The 17,251-nt window shown below is 42.4% G+C and overlaps 1 protein-coding gene across 2 annotated transcripts in view; it reads left to right on the forward strand.

The window, feature by feature from the left end:
- The window catches only part of CACNB2 (calcium voltage-gated channel auxiliary subunit beta 2), a 410,995-nt gene that overhangs the window by 381,559 nt on the left and 12,185 nt on the right, over positions 1-17,251 (forward strand). For both annotated transcript variants that reach the window (XM_065921213.1, XM_065921214.1), the window contains exon 10: positions 8,948-9,057. In XM_065921213.1, the coding sequence (XP_065777285.1) occupies positions 8,948-9,057 (110 nt within the window). The remainder of the gene's footprint in view (positions 1-8,947; positions 9,058-17,251) is intronic.

Here is a 17,251-nt window from a genome sequence, read left to right on the forward strand (position 1 = left end):
GCAAGGGACACAGGTTCAATCCCTGATCAGGAAACTAAGATCCTCCATGCCACAAGGCAACTTAGCCTGTGTTCCATACTCGAAAAGAAGCCTATGCCCCACAGTGAAGACCCAACACAGCCTAAATTAAAAAACACAGACTTTAGAATCAGTCTCCCTAATCAGATGTTCTTCATTAGATAGTTTTGCTTTGCATGACTTTATAAAATATAATTTATTTCATGCTGGGAATCACAGCTTGGTCTTTGGGCCTTCAGCTTGGTCTAGGCTCTGGCCCAACCTCTAATTGGGCCTGTGTAGCTTTCACTTCTGTGTTCTTGACTTTGTCATTTATCACCATTTGGAATTGTCTACATGAACCTACTTACCCAGAAAATTCTGCTAGACCAGGCACTTCACTCTTTATGACTGAGTTAACCCACTACTCTTTTCTAAGTGCCAAAGATGAGGGAATGAGATAGGTTCCCTGACCTCTGTTTCAACCTGAGTTAAGTTTTGAACTTGGAAGATAGACTGCAGCTACAGGGTGCATCATGGACCCATGTTCTACAGTATTAGCCATCCAGATTTATTTCATTTAAGAAACAAAGACAGTATTTTCTTTGTTATATCAGTCTTTTGTTTCTGGCCCAAAGTAGTTTCCATGTGGCTTTATGAATGGACCTGCCATGGTTCCTCTGAATTCTTAAAACTGGAATTCACCACTATAGGCCTGTGATCACCAGTTAAAAATCCTCAGAGAAAGGAACGGGCTTCCCTGTTATCTCAGTTAGTAAAGAATCTACCTGCAATGCCGCAGTTCAGTTCAGTCATTCAGTCATGTCCGACTCTTTGCGACCCCATGAACCACAGCATGCCAGGATGCAGGAGACCCTGGTTCAATTCCTGGGTTGGGAAGATCTGCTGGAGAAGGGATAGGCTACCCACTCCAGTATTCTTGGGCTTCCTTTGTGTCACAGCTGGTAAAGAATCTGCCTACAATGTGGGAGACCTGGGTTTGATCCCTGGGTTGGGAAGATCCCCTGGAGAAGGGAACGACCACCCACTCCAGTATTCTGGCCCAGAGAATTCCATGGACTATATAGTCCATGGGGTTGCAAAGAGTTGGACACGACTGAGTGACTTTCACTTTCACTTTCAGAGGAAGGAACAGGGTCTGTAAAGCAGAATTTCAAAAAAGTCATGCAAAACATTAACTCTCACTCAAGGCAAGACATTCAGAGTTAGTAAATCACACACTGTCTACTTCTGGTTGGCCAGACAGCCTTAGAGGGTGGAAACTCATAACAAGTGTGAGTGTGGCTAATTCTAAATAAATATGCAGTTACAGGAGGGGAAAATGAATCACTCCTGTGTTATCTATTAAGCAAAATATTTTTCTGGCCATGCCACACAGCATGTGGGATCCCAGTTGCCCAATAAGGAATCGAACCCACATCCCCTGCATTGGAACTGTGAAGTCTTAACCACTGGATCACCAGGGAAAACTCAAAAAAGTATATATATTTTTTTAGAATGTAAAGCCCAAGAGGGAGGAAATATGAAAGGAAGGATTAGGGATATAAACATTCTTCATAGGAATTATTTTCTGTTCTGAGCCCCAGGTAGGTTCATGTGTTGATGCCCTGGAGAGTTGTCAGAATCAAGACCCTCATTGCTAAAATAGCCTTAAGTGTGTGATGTCAGAGAAGAGATGATGAGTCATTATCCTTTCTGTTATGTGCACTAGACAAGCCCATTTCAGTCAGATCCACCCTAAACAACCGTGTCACCCCGTGAACAAAGCAATCTTCCTGTTCTCTTAGTAGGACAATGACAGGTAAATTAACAAGGAAATTGGGGTCAAGAAAGAGAAGCCACCATCAGTGATGAATTCAGTTGTCCTCTCCAGTGATTCTGAAAATGTCAGGTCTTGTCATAGAAGCGTTTGGCATGTGTACTGAATTCTGGGCGGGGGCGGGGGGCGGGGCATGGTGAACCCTGTGCTAAGGAGTCTTACTGGAAATCAATGCTGGGAAACTTTGTCGTGTAGAAATGTACTTAGATGTGAGGCAGGTTCTTCTGAACCTGTAGTTGTCTACCCTGGCTGCCGATTTAAAACCAGCAGAGGTTTTAAAATGTAGCAAGCTTAGGAGGTGTCCTTGGCAGTTCCCTAGTGGCTCAGACAGTAAAGAATCCACCTGCGATGCAGGAGACCCAGGTTCAATCCCCAGGTAGAGAAGATCTCCTGGAACAGGGAATGGCTATCCACTCCAGTATTCTTGGCTGGAGAATCCCATGGACAGAGGAGCCTGCAGGCTACAGTCCATGGGGTCACAAAGAGTCAGACACATCTGAGCAACTTTCACTTTCTGGTGGTTCAGTGCTAGAACTCTGCACTTCCACCGCAGGGCGCATGGATTCCATCTCTGGTCAGGGAGCTAGGATCCTGTAAGCCATGTGGCATGGCAAAAAAAAAAAAAATTTAATTAAAAAAAAGTCATGGACTTGTATCCCACCTGTGATTAAGTGAAGCCCAGTGTCTAGGGTGGGACTTTATCTAACTGTAAAGTCTTCTCAGGCAGCTTTGATACACTGCAAGGGTTGAGGACCACTCCTCTACAGTGAATTGTCCCCAAACTTTTGCCCTTAGGATTTTCAGGGTCTGTTTTTTGGTGGAACCTCAAGCAATGACAATTCCAGAAGCATCACTTAAGGAGTAGGATGGTAACTCTCCTCCTGCAGCCTGTAGAGCAAACCACACAAGCAGGGCAGGGAAAGCCCAGCCAAGTAACACACCATGTGCAGATAAAACAAAGCCTGTGGGGCGGAGAGGAAGTTGGATCATCAAAGAAGATCCTGTCCTCTGGCTGCATCCCCCCAGGCTGACTGTGAGAGGCTTCCGGCCTGGTTTTGTGTGCCTTGTCACCATTTGTGTGCCTTGGCACTACCGTATCCCCAGGCTGTGTCCCCCAGAGGGCAGCCTGCCTCCCAGCGAGTGCCCAGGGCTCTTTAGATCCTGTTCTCAGCAGGCCTCGGGTCCCACTCAGTGGTCCTGGTTTAATGCCCAGCACTTCAGGTCCTGACTCCTCCTCTGCATACAGAACCCTACCCACAGTATCCACATGGCTCATCCAAAGGTCACCTTTCCCGAAAAGTCTCCCTGAACATGAAGATATACCATCCCCAGAACCCCTCCTGTGTCCTTATTGTCATGCATAACATTTTTATTGGAGGATACTTGCTTTACAGTGTTGTGTTACTTTCTGCTGTACAACAGCATGAATCAGCTCTGTGTGTGTGTGTGTGTGTGTGTGTGTGTGTGTGTGTGTGTGTCCTCCCTTTCGAGCCTGCCCCCCACCCCATGCCTCAGGTGATCACAGAACCCTGAGCTGGCTCCTTGTGATATACAGCAACTTCCCTCTAGCTCTTTACTTTCCACATGGTGTATTTATGTCAAACCTAATCTCCCAATTCATCCCACCCTCCCATTCCCCCCGTGTCCACATATCCATTCTCTATGTCTGTGTCTCTGTTCCTGCCCTGCAACTAGGTTCATCTGTACTTTTTCTATATTCCACACACATGCTTTAATATATAATATTTGTTTTTCTCTTTCTGACTTCCTTCACTTTGTATGACAGACTCTAGGTCCAACAACATCTCTACAAACGACCCAACTTCATTCCTTTGTCCTGCACTGGCATTTAATGTCACCCAACATCAGATATGTCTTTGTCTATATCCCTGCCTCCCTCCACCCCACAAGAATTTGAGTTCCATAATAGCGCTCTGAATGAAGATTTGCACCTAGTAGGCACATCATAAGTCTGCGTGGAATGACCAATACCCTCCATGCCATGCAGGCACTCAACATGAAAGGATTATCGTTACATCACTCCACTCTACCACCCCCACCCCCAAATAAATAAAGACATTTTTAAACAGTTGCTGAATACCTGTCATCTGAAGCCTTGGGAAGTCAAAATGAAACTGTTTAAGTGGCTGGGTTTAATATTGCTTTTCTGGTTATCACTTTTTCCATGTAAAGTAAAATTGTCCTCATAGTACAAAAAACTTAATCAAATAGACTTAATTTTCGTAAATAGGAGTCCTACCCCACAATAAAAAGGAATGAACTATTGATATGACATCATGGATGAATCTTGGATCCCTTATGCAGAGTGAAAGAAGCTCAGCTCAAGAGACTACGGTGATGTTCTGGAAAAGGCAAAACCACAGGGATAGAAAACAGCCCATGATCGACAGGGGTGGGGTCGGGAAGCTCACGGAACTGTTCCATGTCATGAATGTGATGGTGGAGATAGGACTTTATGAATTGGTCCAAATTCAGGAAACTACACACAGTAAAGGATACAGTATATAAATCAACAGGTTTTGTTTTGTTTTTGGGTTTTTTTGCAAAAGCCAGTAATTCCCTTTCCACACTTTATTGAATGTCCTGCTCTCCAGAGGCAACCACTTTTAACTCTTTCAGTTGTATCTTTCAGTTTTTACTCCTTGCCTCTAAATCACATGCTTCATTCACTGTTAAGCATTCTCTCTGGACTTCCTACGATGAAGACTGTTTAGCTGCCTCATGTATATTCCTCCTGTTTGTGTCTCTCACATCTACACACCTGCATCCACCTCATCCTTAAACCTCCCAACAGATACATCTTAATTTTGGCTGGTTCTATATTTCGGATGCATTATGACCATGTAAATAAGATTTCAGTGAGCCATGTCATATATTTGCATTACTTTTTCTGATGTGTTTTCTTTGTGCCATCTATGAGATTAATAATTTTGCTTTTTACACATGCTTAACTTTCTATATAGTTGGTGCCAGTCCAGCCCCACACTCTTCCCCTGGTGGTTTCAAGTTCCTCACAACAGACTCATACATATCCAGGTGTCCCTCAGCTGTGTCTTCCTGAACCTCTCTCCAGGAATGTCCTGTCCTGCCCCGGTCTGGATGGTTTGTCTCTGTGATGAGTGCATATATGTCACTATAAGACATGTCTCCTCATTATGCCTGTCACCACCTTTTTGGGGTGTGAACCCCTTTTCCCTAGATCAACTGATCTCTGTCAAGATTTACCTCCATCATTTTTGTCAAGAATATCCTCTGACAGTTTCTTTAGAAAGAGGACATTAAAACTTTTTGAGACCCTGAGTGTCTTTAAAATGCCTTTAATCAGCCCTCCTGTTTAACTGATAAATGGTTAAAATGGTTATGGAATTGTGATTGGAATAATTCCCTGAGCCCCCCCCACCCCCAGAATTTGTAAGGATTTTTGCTCGATTGCCTTCTGTCTCCATTGATACTGTGTTTTTTGGTGTTTTTGTTTTTTTTTTTGGGGGGGGGTTCCAATCTTAATATTTTTTATTGAAGTATAGTTGATTTACAGTGTTGTGTCAACCGTTGTTGCTGTTGAGAAGAACACACATTTCCATCTTTGTATGGGACCTGCTTTTTCCTCTGGAAGCTTTTAGACTTTTCTTTGTACCCAGTGTCACGACATTTACAAGAATATGTCTTGACATGGAAGTTTCAACCTTTCTGCTGGACTCCCCCTTCCCATTTGGAAAATCAGACTCTTAATTCTAATTTTTTTTTTTTTTTTTTTTTTTACTTTCCTCTCTTGTGTTTTCCTTGTTCTCTTTTTCTTGGAGCTCTTATTATTGGAAGTTGAACCTCCTGGGTAATTCACTAGTTTTTATGCCTTTATTCTCCTATTTTCCATCTCTTTGTCTTTTCAGTTTTACTCTTTAGAAGATCTCCTTAACTTGGTCTTCCAGGACCTCTTTTGAATTTTCATTTCTATGGTTATATTTTTAATTTTCAAAAACTTTCTGAGTCTTTAAATAGAATTTTGTTCTAGTTTCATAAGTGTAATCATCTCTTAGCATTCAGCTTTGGGCGTTAGTCATAGGTGGTTTTTCTGTGTGTCTTGGTCTCTCATATGAGTTCTCCTGAGATGCCCAGGGACCACTGGTGTGCTCAAGTATAATAACAGAACATCAAAGAATCAACTGGAGATTCTGTGCTCATAAGACACAATGTTTCCTGTAGGACAGCCCCACTGGGCAGTCTCCATGGGAAACCACCAAAGCCTGTTCTTTGGGTCTTTTCTATTTGTGGGTCAGATTCCCCCAGAGAAGAATCTTCCATCCTGACACCTAGGGGATATAACCTATGTGAAGTCAAGTGGGCCTTAGAAAGCATTACTATGAATAAAGCTAGTGGATGTGATGGAATTCCAGTTGAGTTATTTCAAATCCTGAAAGATGATGCTGTGAAAGTGCTGCACTCAATATGCCAGCAAATTTGGAAAACTCAGCAGTGGTCACAGGACTGGAAAAGGTCAGTTTTCATTCCAATCCCTAAGAAAGGCAATACCAAAGAATGCTCAAAGTACCACACAGTTGCACTCATCTCACACGCTAGTAAAGTAATGCTCAAAATTCTCCAAGCCACGCTTCAGCAATATGTGAACCGTGAACTTCCAGATGTTCAAGCTGGTTTTAGAAAAGGCAGAGGAACCAGAGATCAAACTGCCAATATCCACTGGTTCATCGATAAAGCAAGAGAGTTCCAGAAAAACATCTATTTCTGCTTTATTGACTATGCTAAAGCCTTTGACTGTGTGGATCACAATAAACTGTGGGAAATTCTGAAAGAGATGGGAATACCAGACCCCCTGACCTGCCTCTTGAGAAACCTGTATGCAGGTCAGGAAGCAACAGTTAGAACTGGACATGGAACAACAGACTAGTTCCAAATAGGAAAAGGAGTATGTCAAGGTTATATATTGTCACCCTGCTTATTTAACTTATATGCAGAATACATCATGAGAAACGCTGGGCTGGAGGAAGCACAAGCTGGAATCAAGATTGCCGGGAGAAATATCAATAACCTCAGATATGCAGATGACACCACCCTTATGGCAGAAAGTGAAGAGGAACTAAAAAGTCTCTTGATGAAAGTGAAAGATGAGAGTGAAAAAGTTGGCTTAAAGTGCAACATTCAGAAAACTAAGATCATGGCATCTGGTCCCATCACCTCATGAGAAATAGATGCGGAAACAGTGTCAGACTTTTATTTTGGGGGCTACAGATAGTAGTCACTTCACTACAGATGGTGACTGCAGCCATGAAATTAAAAGATGCTTACTCCTTGGAAGGAAAATTATGACCAACCTAGATAGCATATCAAAAAGCAGAGACATTACTTTGTCAACAAAGGTCCCTCTGGTCAATCTATGGTTTTTCCAGTAGTCACGTATGGATGTGAGAGTTCGACTGAGAAGAAAGCTGAGCACAGAAAATTGATGCTTTTGAACTATGGTGTTGGAGAAGACTCTTGAGAGTCCCTTGGACTGCAAGGAGATCCAACCAGTCCATCCTAAAGATCAGTCCTGGGTGTTCATTGGAAGGACTGATGCTGAAGCTGACACTCCAGTACTTTGGGCACCTCATGCAAAGAGTTGACTCGTTGGAAAAGACCCTGATGCTTGGAGGGACTGGGGGCAGGAGGAGAAGGGAACGACAGAGGATGAGATGGCTGGATGGCATCACCGACTCGATGGGCATGGGTTTGGTTAGACTCCGGGAGTTGGTGATGGACAGGGAGGCCTGGCGTGCTGCGATTCGTGGGGTCGCAAAGAGTCAGACACGACTGAGTGACTGAACTGAACCAAAATTCTAGGATGAGGAGGAGGGCTGGGGGCTCAGCATTTAGAATCCTTTTCTTCTCTCTGTCCCTGCTCTGTGCAGCACCCCCTGCTCAGATGCCCTATTTTACTTCCTGGAGAGACTAGACCAGTCAGTGGTCTTACACCACACAGGGAAAGGATGGCCATCTCATGGCTTGATGTAATAAAGCGGAGGTGGAAGGATCTAACTATGGAACAGACTTTAAACCAAATCTCTTATTTTTAGTGCCCCCTTCCCCTTCTTCTTCAGAGGTCTTATGAGCTATTTTACTCCACATTTTCCCTACCACTGGCTTGTTTGTTCAGTCCAGTCTCCAACCTAAGTCTTTTACTCTGCCCAGCTCCCAACTTTTGTTGTTCTCATGTCTACCCTTTTTGAGATGACTCCCCCGCTCCTCAACTCATGATTTGTCTGTCACCACACCCTCTGTGTCTTCTTCAGAACAGTCCTCTTAACCTGTAATACTTCATTAATTTCTTATTTATGACCCATCTCTGCTGCTCGGCTCTCTTAGAGAAGATCTTGTTTGTCTTGTTCTTATTTATTCCTCATGCCGATCACAGCACCATACTTACAGGAGGGATTTACACCACAGGGGCTAAGAATATAGGCTCTCAGGAGTTCTGGGTTCAAATTGCAGCTTCATCACTTTTAGGAACAATGTAGCCTTAGATAAACCATCTACCCATGACTTTTTTTTTTTTTTTTGCATCAACAAAAGTGGGAGAATATCCTCTCCACTGAAGTTTTTAGAGTGATTTAATGAGTTAATCCAGGTGATGAGATAATGCTGAGGGCATGCCTGGCACATGGTAAGCAACCGATACATGCTAAGTTAGGTAGGTGCAGAATTAAAATGAATGATCAGCTATACCCCAATAGAAAATAAATAAAAAGTTTAAACAGAAAAAGGAATGAGTAAGTGCCTTAACATTTCTTGGTTGAAAATATGGTCTATATTATGGCTCTACTGCTAAAAGAATCCACCCGCAATGTGGGAGACCTGGGTTCAATCCCTGGGTTGGGAAGATCCCCTGGAGAAGGGAAAGGCTACCCACTCCAGTATTCTGGCCTGGAGAATGCCATGGACTGTATAGTCCATGAGGTTGCAAAGAGTCGAACACACATGACTGAGTAACTTTCACTTTACTTCATGTATCATACTTGGGTGAGTTTGGGGTATGCATTTCTGTCTCCTTTTATTCAGTGAATAACCTCAGATCTTCTGTTGCTTTTTCACCAACAGGATTTCCATCACAAGGGTCACCGCTGACATCTCACTGGCCAAACGCTCTGTCTTAAACAATCCCAGTAAGCATGCAATAATAGAAAGATCCAACACAAGGTCAAGCTTAGGTAAGTGTGTCTATTGCCGAAGAGTTGAAGCCATGTAAACCTTTTTTGCTGAGGCTATTAGTGAGCAGATCTGACTAGATGATAATTCCGTGTGTCAGAGTGCATAGGCAAAACAGACAGGTGTCACCAGTAGCCACTGCTACTGTCTTAGTGATTTCATGGTATGGAAGGATTTGTTTTGAAAGTTTTTGAGTTAAAAATTCCACAGGCTGTCAGCATGAATGTTTTGGATGGTGTCTGTTTTCACAAACATGAGCTTTGGTGTCTATGGACTCTAAATAAAACTCCTCGCTTTGCACAGTGTTGTCACAAGCAAAGTCATTAATACCTTTAAGGCTCAGTTTCTGTTGCTGACTCAAACTTGGCTCTGCTTGCCTGCATGCGGTGAAGCCAGTCTACTGATGCAGGGCTGTGGTGAAGAAAAGTGCAGCATTTATTGCAGGTGCCAAACAAGGAGAACAGGCAGCTCATGTTCAAATGCTCTGAGCTCCCTGATGGCTTCAGGGAAGGGGTTTTAAAGGCAGTGTGAGGGAGGGGGCTGCGGGGAGATCAGCTCATGCACAGTTCTAGGATTGGTTGGCATCAAGGTGAAGTCTCAAGCATCATCAACCTTTTGGTTTCAACCAATCTAGCTTCTCTGTTCTCGCGGTCAGCAGTTTTCATCTGGTGGGGATCTGCTTCCTGTAAAAAGAATTTAGGAATGTGTGTCCGGCCTTTATATCTTTCAAGAACTGGGAGTTTGTTGTTTCTGCTATGTGACTGCTTTATAGTCTAAATCGTTAATAGTTTCCTAGCCCAACAGCTATTCTTTGTTTCTACATTTTCACATTTCTCAGTCATTAACTTTTTTTTTTTAAACAATGTTTTGATAGTTTCAGGTGGAAAGCAAAGGAACTCAGCCGTAAATATATATGTAATCCGTTCTTTCCCAAACTCCCCTCCTATCTAGGCTGCCACATAACATTGAGCAGAGTTCCCCATGCTATACAGTAGGACCTTGTTGGCTTTCCATTTTAAATATAGCAGTGTGTACATGTCAATCCCAAACTCTCTAACTATCCTTTCTCCCGATCCTTCCCCCTGGCACCCATAAATTTGTTCTCTAAGTCTGTGAGTCTGTTTTGTAAATAAGTTTGTATGTATCATTTAAGATTCCACATATAAGGGATGTCATACAATATTTCTTCTTTTCTGACTTACTTCACTCAGTATGACAGTCTCTAGGTCCATCCAAATTGCTGCAAATGGCATTAATTCATTCTTTTTAATGGCTGAGTAATATTCCATTGTATATATGTACCACATCTTCTTTATCCGTTCCTCTGTGGATGGACATTTAGGTTGCTTCCATGTCTTGGCTGTTGTAAGCAGTGCTGCAATGAATATTGAGGTACATGTATTCTTTTGGACTATGTTTATCTCCACATATGTGTCCAGGAACGGGATTGAAGGGTCATATGGTATCTCTATTATTAGTTTTTAAAAGAATCCCCTTGCTGTTCTCCATAGTGACTGCACCAATTTACATCCCCACCAACAGTGTAGGAGGGTTCCCTTCTCTCCACACCCTCTACAGCATTTATTGCTTCTGGGTTTTTTGATGATAGCCATTTTGACTGGTGTGAGTTGATACTTCATTATAGTTTTGATCTGCATTACTCTCATAATGACTAATGTTGAGCATCTTTTCATGTGCCTCTTGACCATCTTTATGTCTTCTTTGGAGAAATGTCTACTTAGAGCTTCTGCCCATATTTTGCCTAATCATTAACTCTTAAGTCAGATTTTTAAGACTCAGGGAAGCCTGGGAGACTAAGTCAAAAAAGTCTTATTTCAAAGGACAAGGACTCAGGGACTTAGATATGGTGTCATTTCTTCATCTAAACCCAAAAAGAGAGAGAAAGAGATGATACTAGCTATCTTGTGGAATTACTGGAAAGATTAAACATAGTACGACTTCCATAAATGATGGCTATAACCCCAAATCCCTTCATACTTGGATTATATCAAGAATTATATCAATACCAACATTTTTGTTTCATTTGTAAAAGCAATTTGGAGATTTTAGTTAACACATCTGCAAGTTTGTGTTCGAATCCTGTTTATGATCATGTACTAATTTGATCAAATGAAATGGCTTTGGCAACTATTCCATCTATTTGGCATTAATGGCTATTACACATGTAACTTGCTGAGTGTTAGGGTTTTTGTTTTTTTTTTTTAATATTTATCTGCTTGGCTGTGCTGGGTCTTAGTTACGGCATGAGGAATCTTCAGTCTTCATTGTGGCATGCAAAGTCTTTAGCTGCAGCATGAAAATTCTTAGTGCAGCATGCGGGATCTTGTTCTTCAACCAGGGATCAAACCCAGGCCCCCTGCATTGAGGGCTTCTGTCTGTATCTTCCCTGTGAAACGAGAGTGGGGTGAGCATGAGGACACAGATATGAAGGACAGCACATCTTCATGCTCACGTTTCACAGGGAAGATATGGGCAGAAGCTTCTAGATGTGGCTGCAGACAGTTAACACTCTGTGTCAGTGGTTGATGAGTCCTGGAAGAAGACACAGGACAACAGGTAGAGAGTAAGCTGAGGACCAGGGTGTGATTTTATATGAGGAAATTATATAAAATTTTATATCAGGAGAGGCCTCTCCGAGGTGACCTTTTAGCAGGATCATTTGTGTTATGAATTCTTTATCCTGGCAGCTACCTGAGAGAAGAGAGAAGTTCTGAGCAGAGGGGGAAGTAGGTGCAAAGGTCCTGAGGCAGGAGCATGTTCAATGGGCTGAAGGGGGAGCAGGACAGCCGGTTTGACTGGAGTGGAATGATGAGGGTGTGAAATCAGAGAGGTGGTGGAGGCCCTGACTGGGTAGCACTCTCGGGCCTTTAACTGTGGATGTGATAGGAAGAGGCATGGAAGCAGAGAGGTGGCACAAGGTGACTAACATTTTAGAAGGATCTCTGATGGCAGGTGTGGAGAAGGGAAAAGGAAGAGACAGGAGAGAGGTGAGCGGGAAATTAAGATTCTGTTTTTCTGCTGAAGCAGCTTCAGAGAGAAATAGTGTATTCTGCAGATAAGTGGGTACATACTAAACCTGGCCCTTCTACAGGCTTATGGGATACAGTGAACAGACTAGTGGTTACCATTGGGAAGAGGGAAGAGGGCAGAGGCCAGATAAGGGGAGGAGACTGAGGTACAAACTTTTAGGTATAAAAATAAGCCACAGGATGTATTGTACAACATGGGAAACAGCTAACATTCAAATATTCATTTATTGGGTTGTGCCGGGTCTTAGCTGTGGCACAAAGGATCTTCAATGTTGGTTGTGGCATGCAGGATCTCTACTTATAGCATGTGGGATCTGATTCCCTGACCAGGGATCGAACCTAGGCCCCCTGCATTGGGAGCACAGAGTCTTAGTCACTGGACTACCAGGCAAGTCTGTGGAGCCAGTATTTTATAACTATACATGGACTATAATCTTGAATCACCCTGTTGTATATTTGTGCACCTTATATAATGCAGAAATTGTCCTGGAGTTTTCTCCTTCATGTTCCCCATCTCTTTGTGACCCCACGGTAAAGAATCTGCCTGCAATGCAGGAGACCCAGGTTCGATCCCTGGGTCAGGAAGATGCCCTGGAGAAGGGAATGGCTACCCATTCCAGTATTCTGGCCTGGAGACTCCCTTAGACAGAAGAGCCTGGCGGGCTACAGTCCATGGGGTCGCAAAGAGTCAGATATGACTAAGCAACTGACACTTCCACTTCACTTTCACTTTTTACAGCAACTATACTGCAGGGTTTTTTTAAAGTGGTGCCTTTAGAAGTATCCCTTCAGCAGAGTTGGGGTGTGGCAAAGACTGGGACAGGAGGTCACCTAGGGGACTTGTCATCATTCAGGTTAGAGAATAAGAGAGGCTGTAAATTAGTGACAGAGGGAAGGAGAAGACTGGTGGGAATCCAGAGGTGAGAGAGTCAGGATTTCTCTACTGGATGGAGAACATGAAGGAGAAAACTCCAGGAGGATTTCTGTGTATTTGCTTTGAGGAAGATGGTGTCATTCTGGGGATAAGGGGCTCAGGATGAGGAAGTCATGGAGGGCAGGGGTCTGGGGAGGGGGATGAGAAAGATGACAGCTCCATTTGTACACACGTTGGACTTGCAGTTCTGTGGAACATCCAGATGTCCAGCAGGAAACTGTACACTCGAAGCTAGAACTTCCCAGAGAGGACAGGGCTTACACACAGTGGATTCTCGGTATTCATGGGTGTCATAGGTATAGGAATACCCAGTCACCCATAGAATGAAGTCACAGCAAATACTGGATTCGTGAATCCTGAACCACTGCTTTCAGGGGTAATGCAGGGTTAGGTTCCTACAAGCCTCTGGTCCCCACATTTTCATCCACTGACCTGCACATCACCGGTTGCATCATTTTTCTATCTAAAGACTCCTTACTTGGATAACCCTGGGTTCGATCCCTGGGTTGGGAACATCCTCTGGAGAAGAGAATGGCAACCCACTCCAGCATTCTTGCCTGGAGAATTCCATGGACAGAGGAGCCTGATGGGCTACAGTCCGTGGGGTTGCAAAAAGTCAGACACAGCTGAGCAACTAACACACACACACACACACATTATTTGATAGATACTGTTGATCCCCTAACATGTAACTCACAACTACCAGTTCTATAAATCATGCCTGGACAAAGCTTATCAAAGATTTTTCTCCGTAAGAAATACTTTAGCCTTTTTGCCTTTAGAAACACTAGACAGTACCTTCAACCCTACATGTGGAGGCTGTTTTAAAAGGCACAAAAACGAGAAGAATGTGATAGATCACAAGAACACATATTTACAGCATGAGAGGTGAAACCAGAGGGTGCAGCTTCAGCTTGTGTGAACCGCAGCTGAGAATGTCTGTGTTGGGGGCTCCAGTGATCTGCTGCCGTGCACATGGTGTCCTGAGTGCCTGCAAAAGTCTCTTTTTAAAAAATGTTTTTAATATTTATTTACTTATTTGTCTGCATTGGGTCTTAGTTGTGACATGGGATCTCTGGTTGCAACATGTGGGATCTAGTTCCCTGACCAGGGATCAAACCCGGGTCCCCACCTGCATGGGGAGCACAGAGGGACAGGAAACCACAGAAAAGATGGATCCCACAGGGGAGTGAAAAGGTTTCATATCTCACATGCTACAGAAAGGTCAAAGAAGACAAGGTTGGCCAAATCCATTGACTTTGCTGATAGGGAATGTCCATCCTTAGACAGGTTTGTTTCTGCTCAAACAAAGCAGAGGGGTTCAGAGGGCAGAGTCCTTAGACCACGTGGAAGATGGCCTGGGGCCAGAGCCCACCCTGAGGATGGATGGAAATTCACACAGGCATACAGGTCATCTGGTTACCTAGGAAACACAACATGCACATGCACTGTCTGTAGTTTCGAAAGAAGGGGAGTATGTTATGTGTGTTTTGCCTTTAATTCTTTGTAAGTACAAGAATTTTTAGTTTTTCCTTGTAGTGCAAGGAATAGGTGATTTTACAGAGAAAAAATTTAGTGGTAGAAGAATGATCAGAGGATTTCCCCCTCCCCCGCCAATAAAACATGCTGAATAACACTTTATGTGTGTGATGTGGAGCCTATAGGAAAGATATTCTTACTTTCTACAAAACTGGTCCTTTAGTACTCCAGGTATGTAACTATATGTACATGTGTAGACAATGGTTAAGATTGTGCATAGTTCTAAATGCTACCATTTCTTCTGATTTGTAAATGTCGCCGTCTTTATTTAATTCTTTTTGCTTTTCTTAGATCTTTCCGATTCTTCTTACTGTTTTTAACCTAGCAATTATTTAGTCTTTGTATCCATGTCCCATCTCTAACATGGTGGTACTACCAAGATACCTACTAGGATTATTGTGAGAAGCACATGAAGTAGTTTGTGGCATGCAGTAGCAGATCAGTTAATGGTGGCTGCTGTTATTAGTAGTTCTAATTTTTCAAACAGTGTGACATATTTGTATATACATAATTATACATATATAATTCTTTTACTCATTAAAGTATATAAGATATTAATTTAGATCTGATAAAAGAAATATATACTAGAACTGAAAATTTTAATAACTAGTAAGTACTTAGCCAGCCAGCATGTGCTCAGTCATGTCCAAATTTCTGCGACCCCATGGACAGTAGCCCTGGCCAGACTCCTCCGTCCATAGAATTTTCCAGGCAAGAATACTGGAGTGGGTTGCCATTTCCTACTCCAGGGATCAAACCCGCATCTCTCGCATCTCCTGCCCTGGCAACTTTACCAATTGCGCCACCTGGGAAGCCCAGTAAGTAAATAGATAAATTAAAAAACAAACCAGTTTCTATGTAGCACATTCTTCTCAGTCTGCACAATGGGTTCTCTGTAATGTTGCTTTTTTTTTTTTTTTTTAAAGAATATTAGCGTTTCAAAGATCTAAGTCAAATTAAATCAGTGCTAATGTTGCAGTATTTGTGAACAGCTGGAGACTGTATGCTAGAGGAAGGTTTGAGGCCAGAGAGGATGCCTAAGAACTTCTTTCAAGCATTATTTATTATCCTAGAAGTGCTTTGAGCCCAAGGGCAGGTAGGGCTGAATGGCGGGGGGGGGGGGGGAGTTTATTTTAAAAGCATCTTTTTCTTGCATACATTTAGTAAAAACTAAATTTGAGAAAACTGACCTCAAACTTAATAGATGAGATCAATTGCAGCAATTATTTAAGAAAGGATGAATGATCCAGTACATTGAAGATATAATGTTAATAGGTAAAAATTTACTTTATACTTGCACTTTTAGAAAACTTTCATTACATAAAGTATAGTATGTTGCATTTGGAGTTGCTTATACTAATATGCCACCATATGGCATGAAGGAAAAAACCATGAAAATTTTTCAGCTTTATGTACATCATCAGATTTTCGGAGTGGTATAGGACTTCTTTGCATATATGACATATATATGTCTTTATATGGGTTCATAAAAGTTCTCACTTTTTTTCTCAGTTGTAATATTGGTCAGACATCATAAATTAAAATATGTATATTAGCTGTGCACACAAATATGTACTTCCATACATTACAGAAGTAAAAACACTATTCGAATTAAAATAGTAAAGGATCTTGTAATACAGTTATTTGCCAATTCCAAATCCAAACTTTTAAAAATAATAAACTTAGATAATTAACTATTGCTTTATAAAATAATTCACCTTAATGTCTTTAACCTGCCCAACTTTATACTATCTGCAACTGTGGTTTGGAATTACCCCAAGTAGTTTTCTAGGAACAAGTCAATTTAGAATATGCTACATCTTTGCACACACTTGTACACAACTGTGCTTTGTGGGGTCTATTTCTGTCACACAATAGCAAAAACTATGTACTGAAAGTAGGAAAATACAAGCAAATAAAAGAGTAAAGGAAGTGAAGCTAGATGTAGCTGGCATTTGGCTATAGTTATAACAGAAAAGTAATGCATGGGAGGAGAGGAATTCAATCACTTTATATATTAGCAACTAGGTGGTCAGACAAGAATGTTTACAACTTGGTAGATGTTTTAAGCCCAGTGGAACAGTCAGCTAAGATAACTTGTTAATAGTTGGTCTCTTCCTCCTTATCTTGATGGACCTGTTGTGTCTCTGGACTATGGTGATGGATACAGGAAACTACACATGTGATAAAACTGCATAGAACTCAGTACAAACACATACACACACACAGATGAGTACATAAAACTCAGGCAATCTGAGTAAGACGGATAGGTTGTATTAATATTGATATCCTGGTTGTGATGTTGCACTATAGTTTTGCAGGATGTTCCCACTGAGGAAAACTCAGTAATAAAGTGCACTGGGAGCTGTCATTTCTTACAGCTGCTTGTGAATGTACAGTTGTCTCAGTAGGAACGTCAAATTAAAGAGAAACTCATTACTTACGTTGGTAACACCAGGGACTGTGGAACTGGGGTAACACACCTGAGAGAACGTCTCGTTCACTGGTTCTCAGGTGTGGTCTCCACATCAACAGCATTACTGCTGGGAGCATCAGTTAGGAATGAGCCTTCTCAGGCCCCACCTGGGCCTATGAAGTCAGCAGCTCTGGAGGCGGGGCCCTGCAGTCTGTTTCAACAAGCCTGCCAGGTAACTCTGCTGTGCATGCCAGGGT

This window comes from Muntiacus reevesi, chromosome 2, assembly GCF_963930625.1.
Source record: "Muntiacus reevesi chromosome 2, mMunRee1.1, whole genome shotgun sequence".
NCBI lineage: Eukaryota > Metazoa > Chordata > Mammalia > Artiodactyla > Cervidae > Muntiacus > Muntiacus reevesi.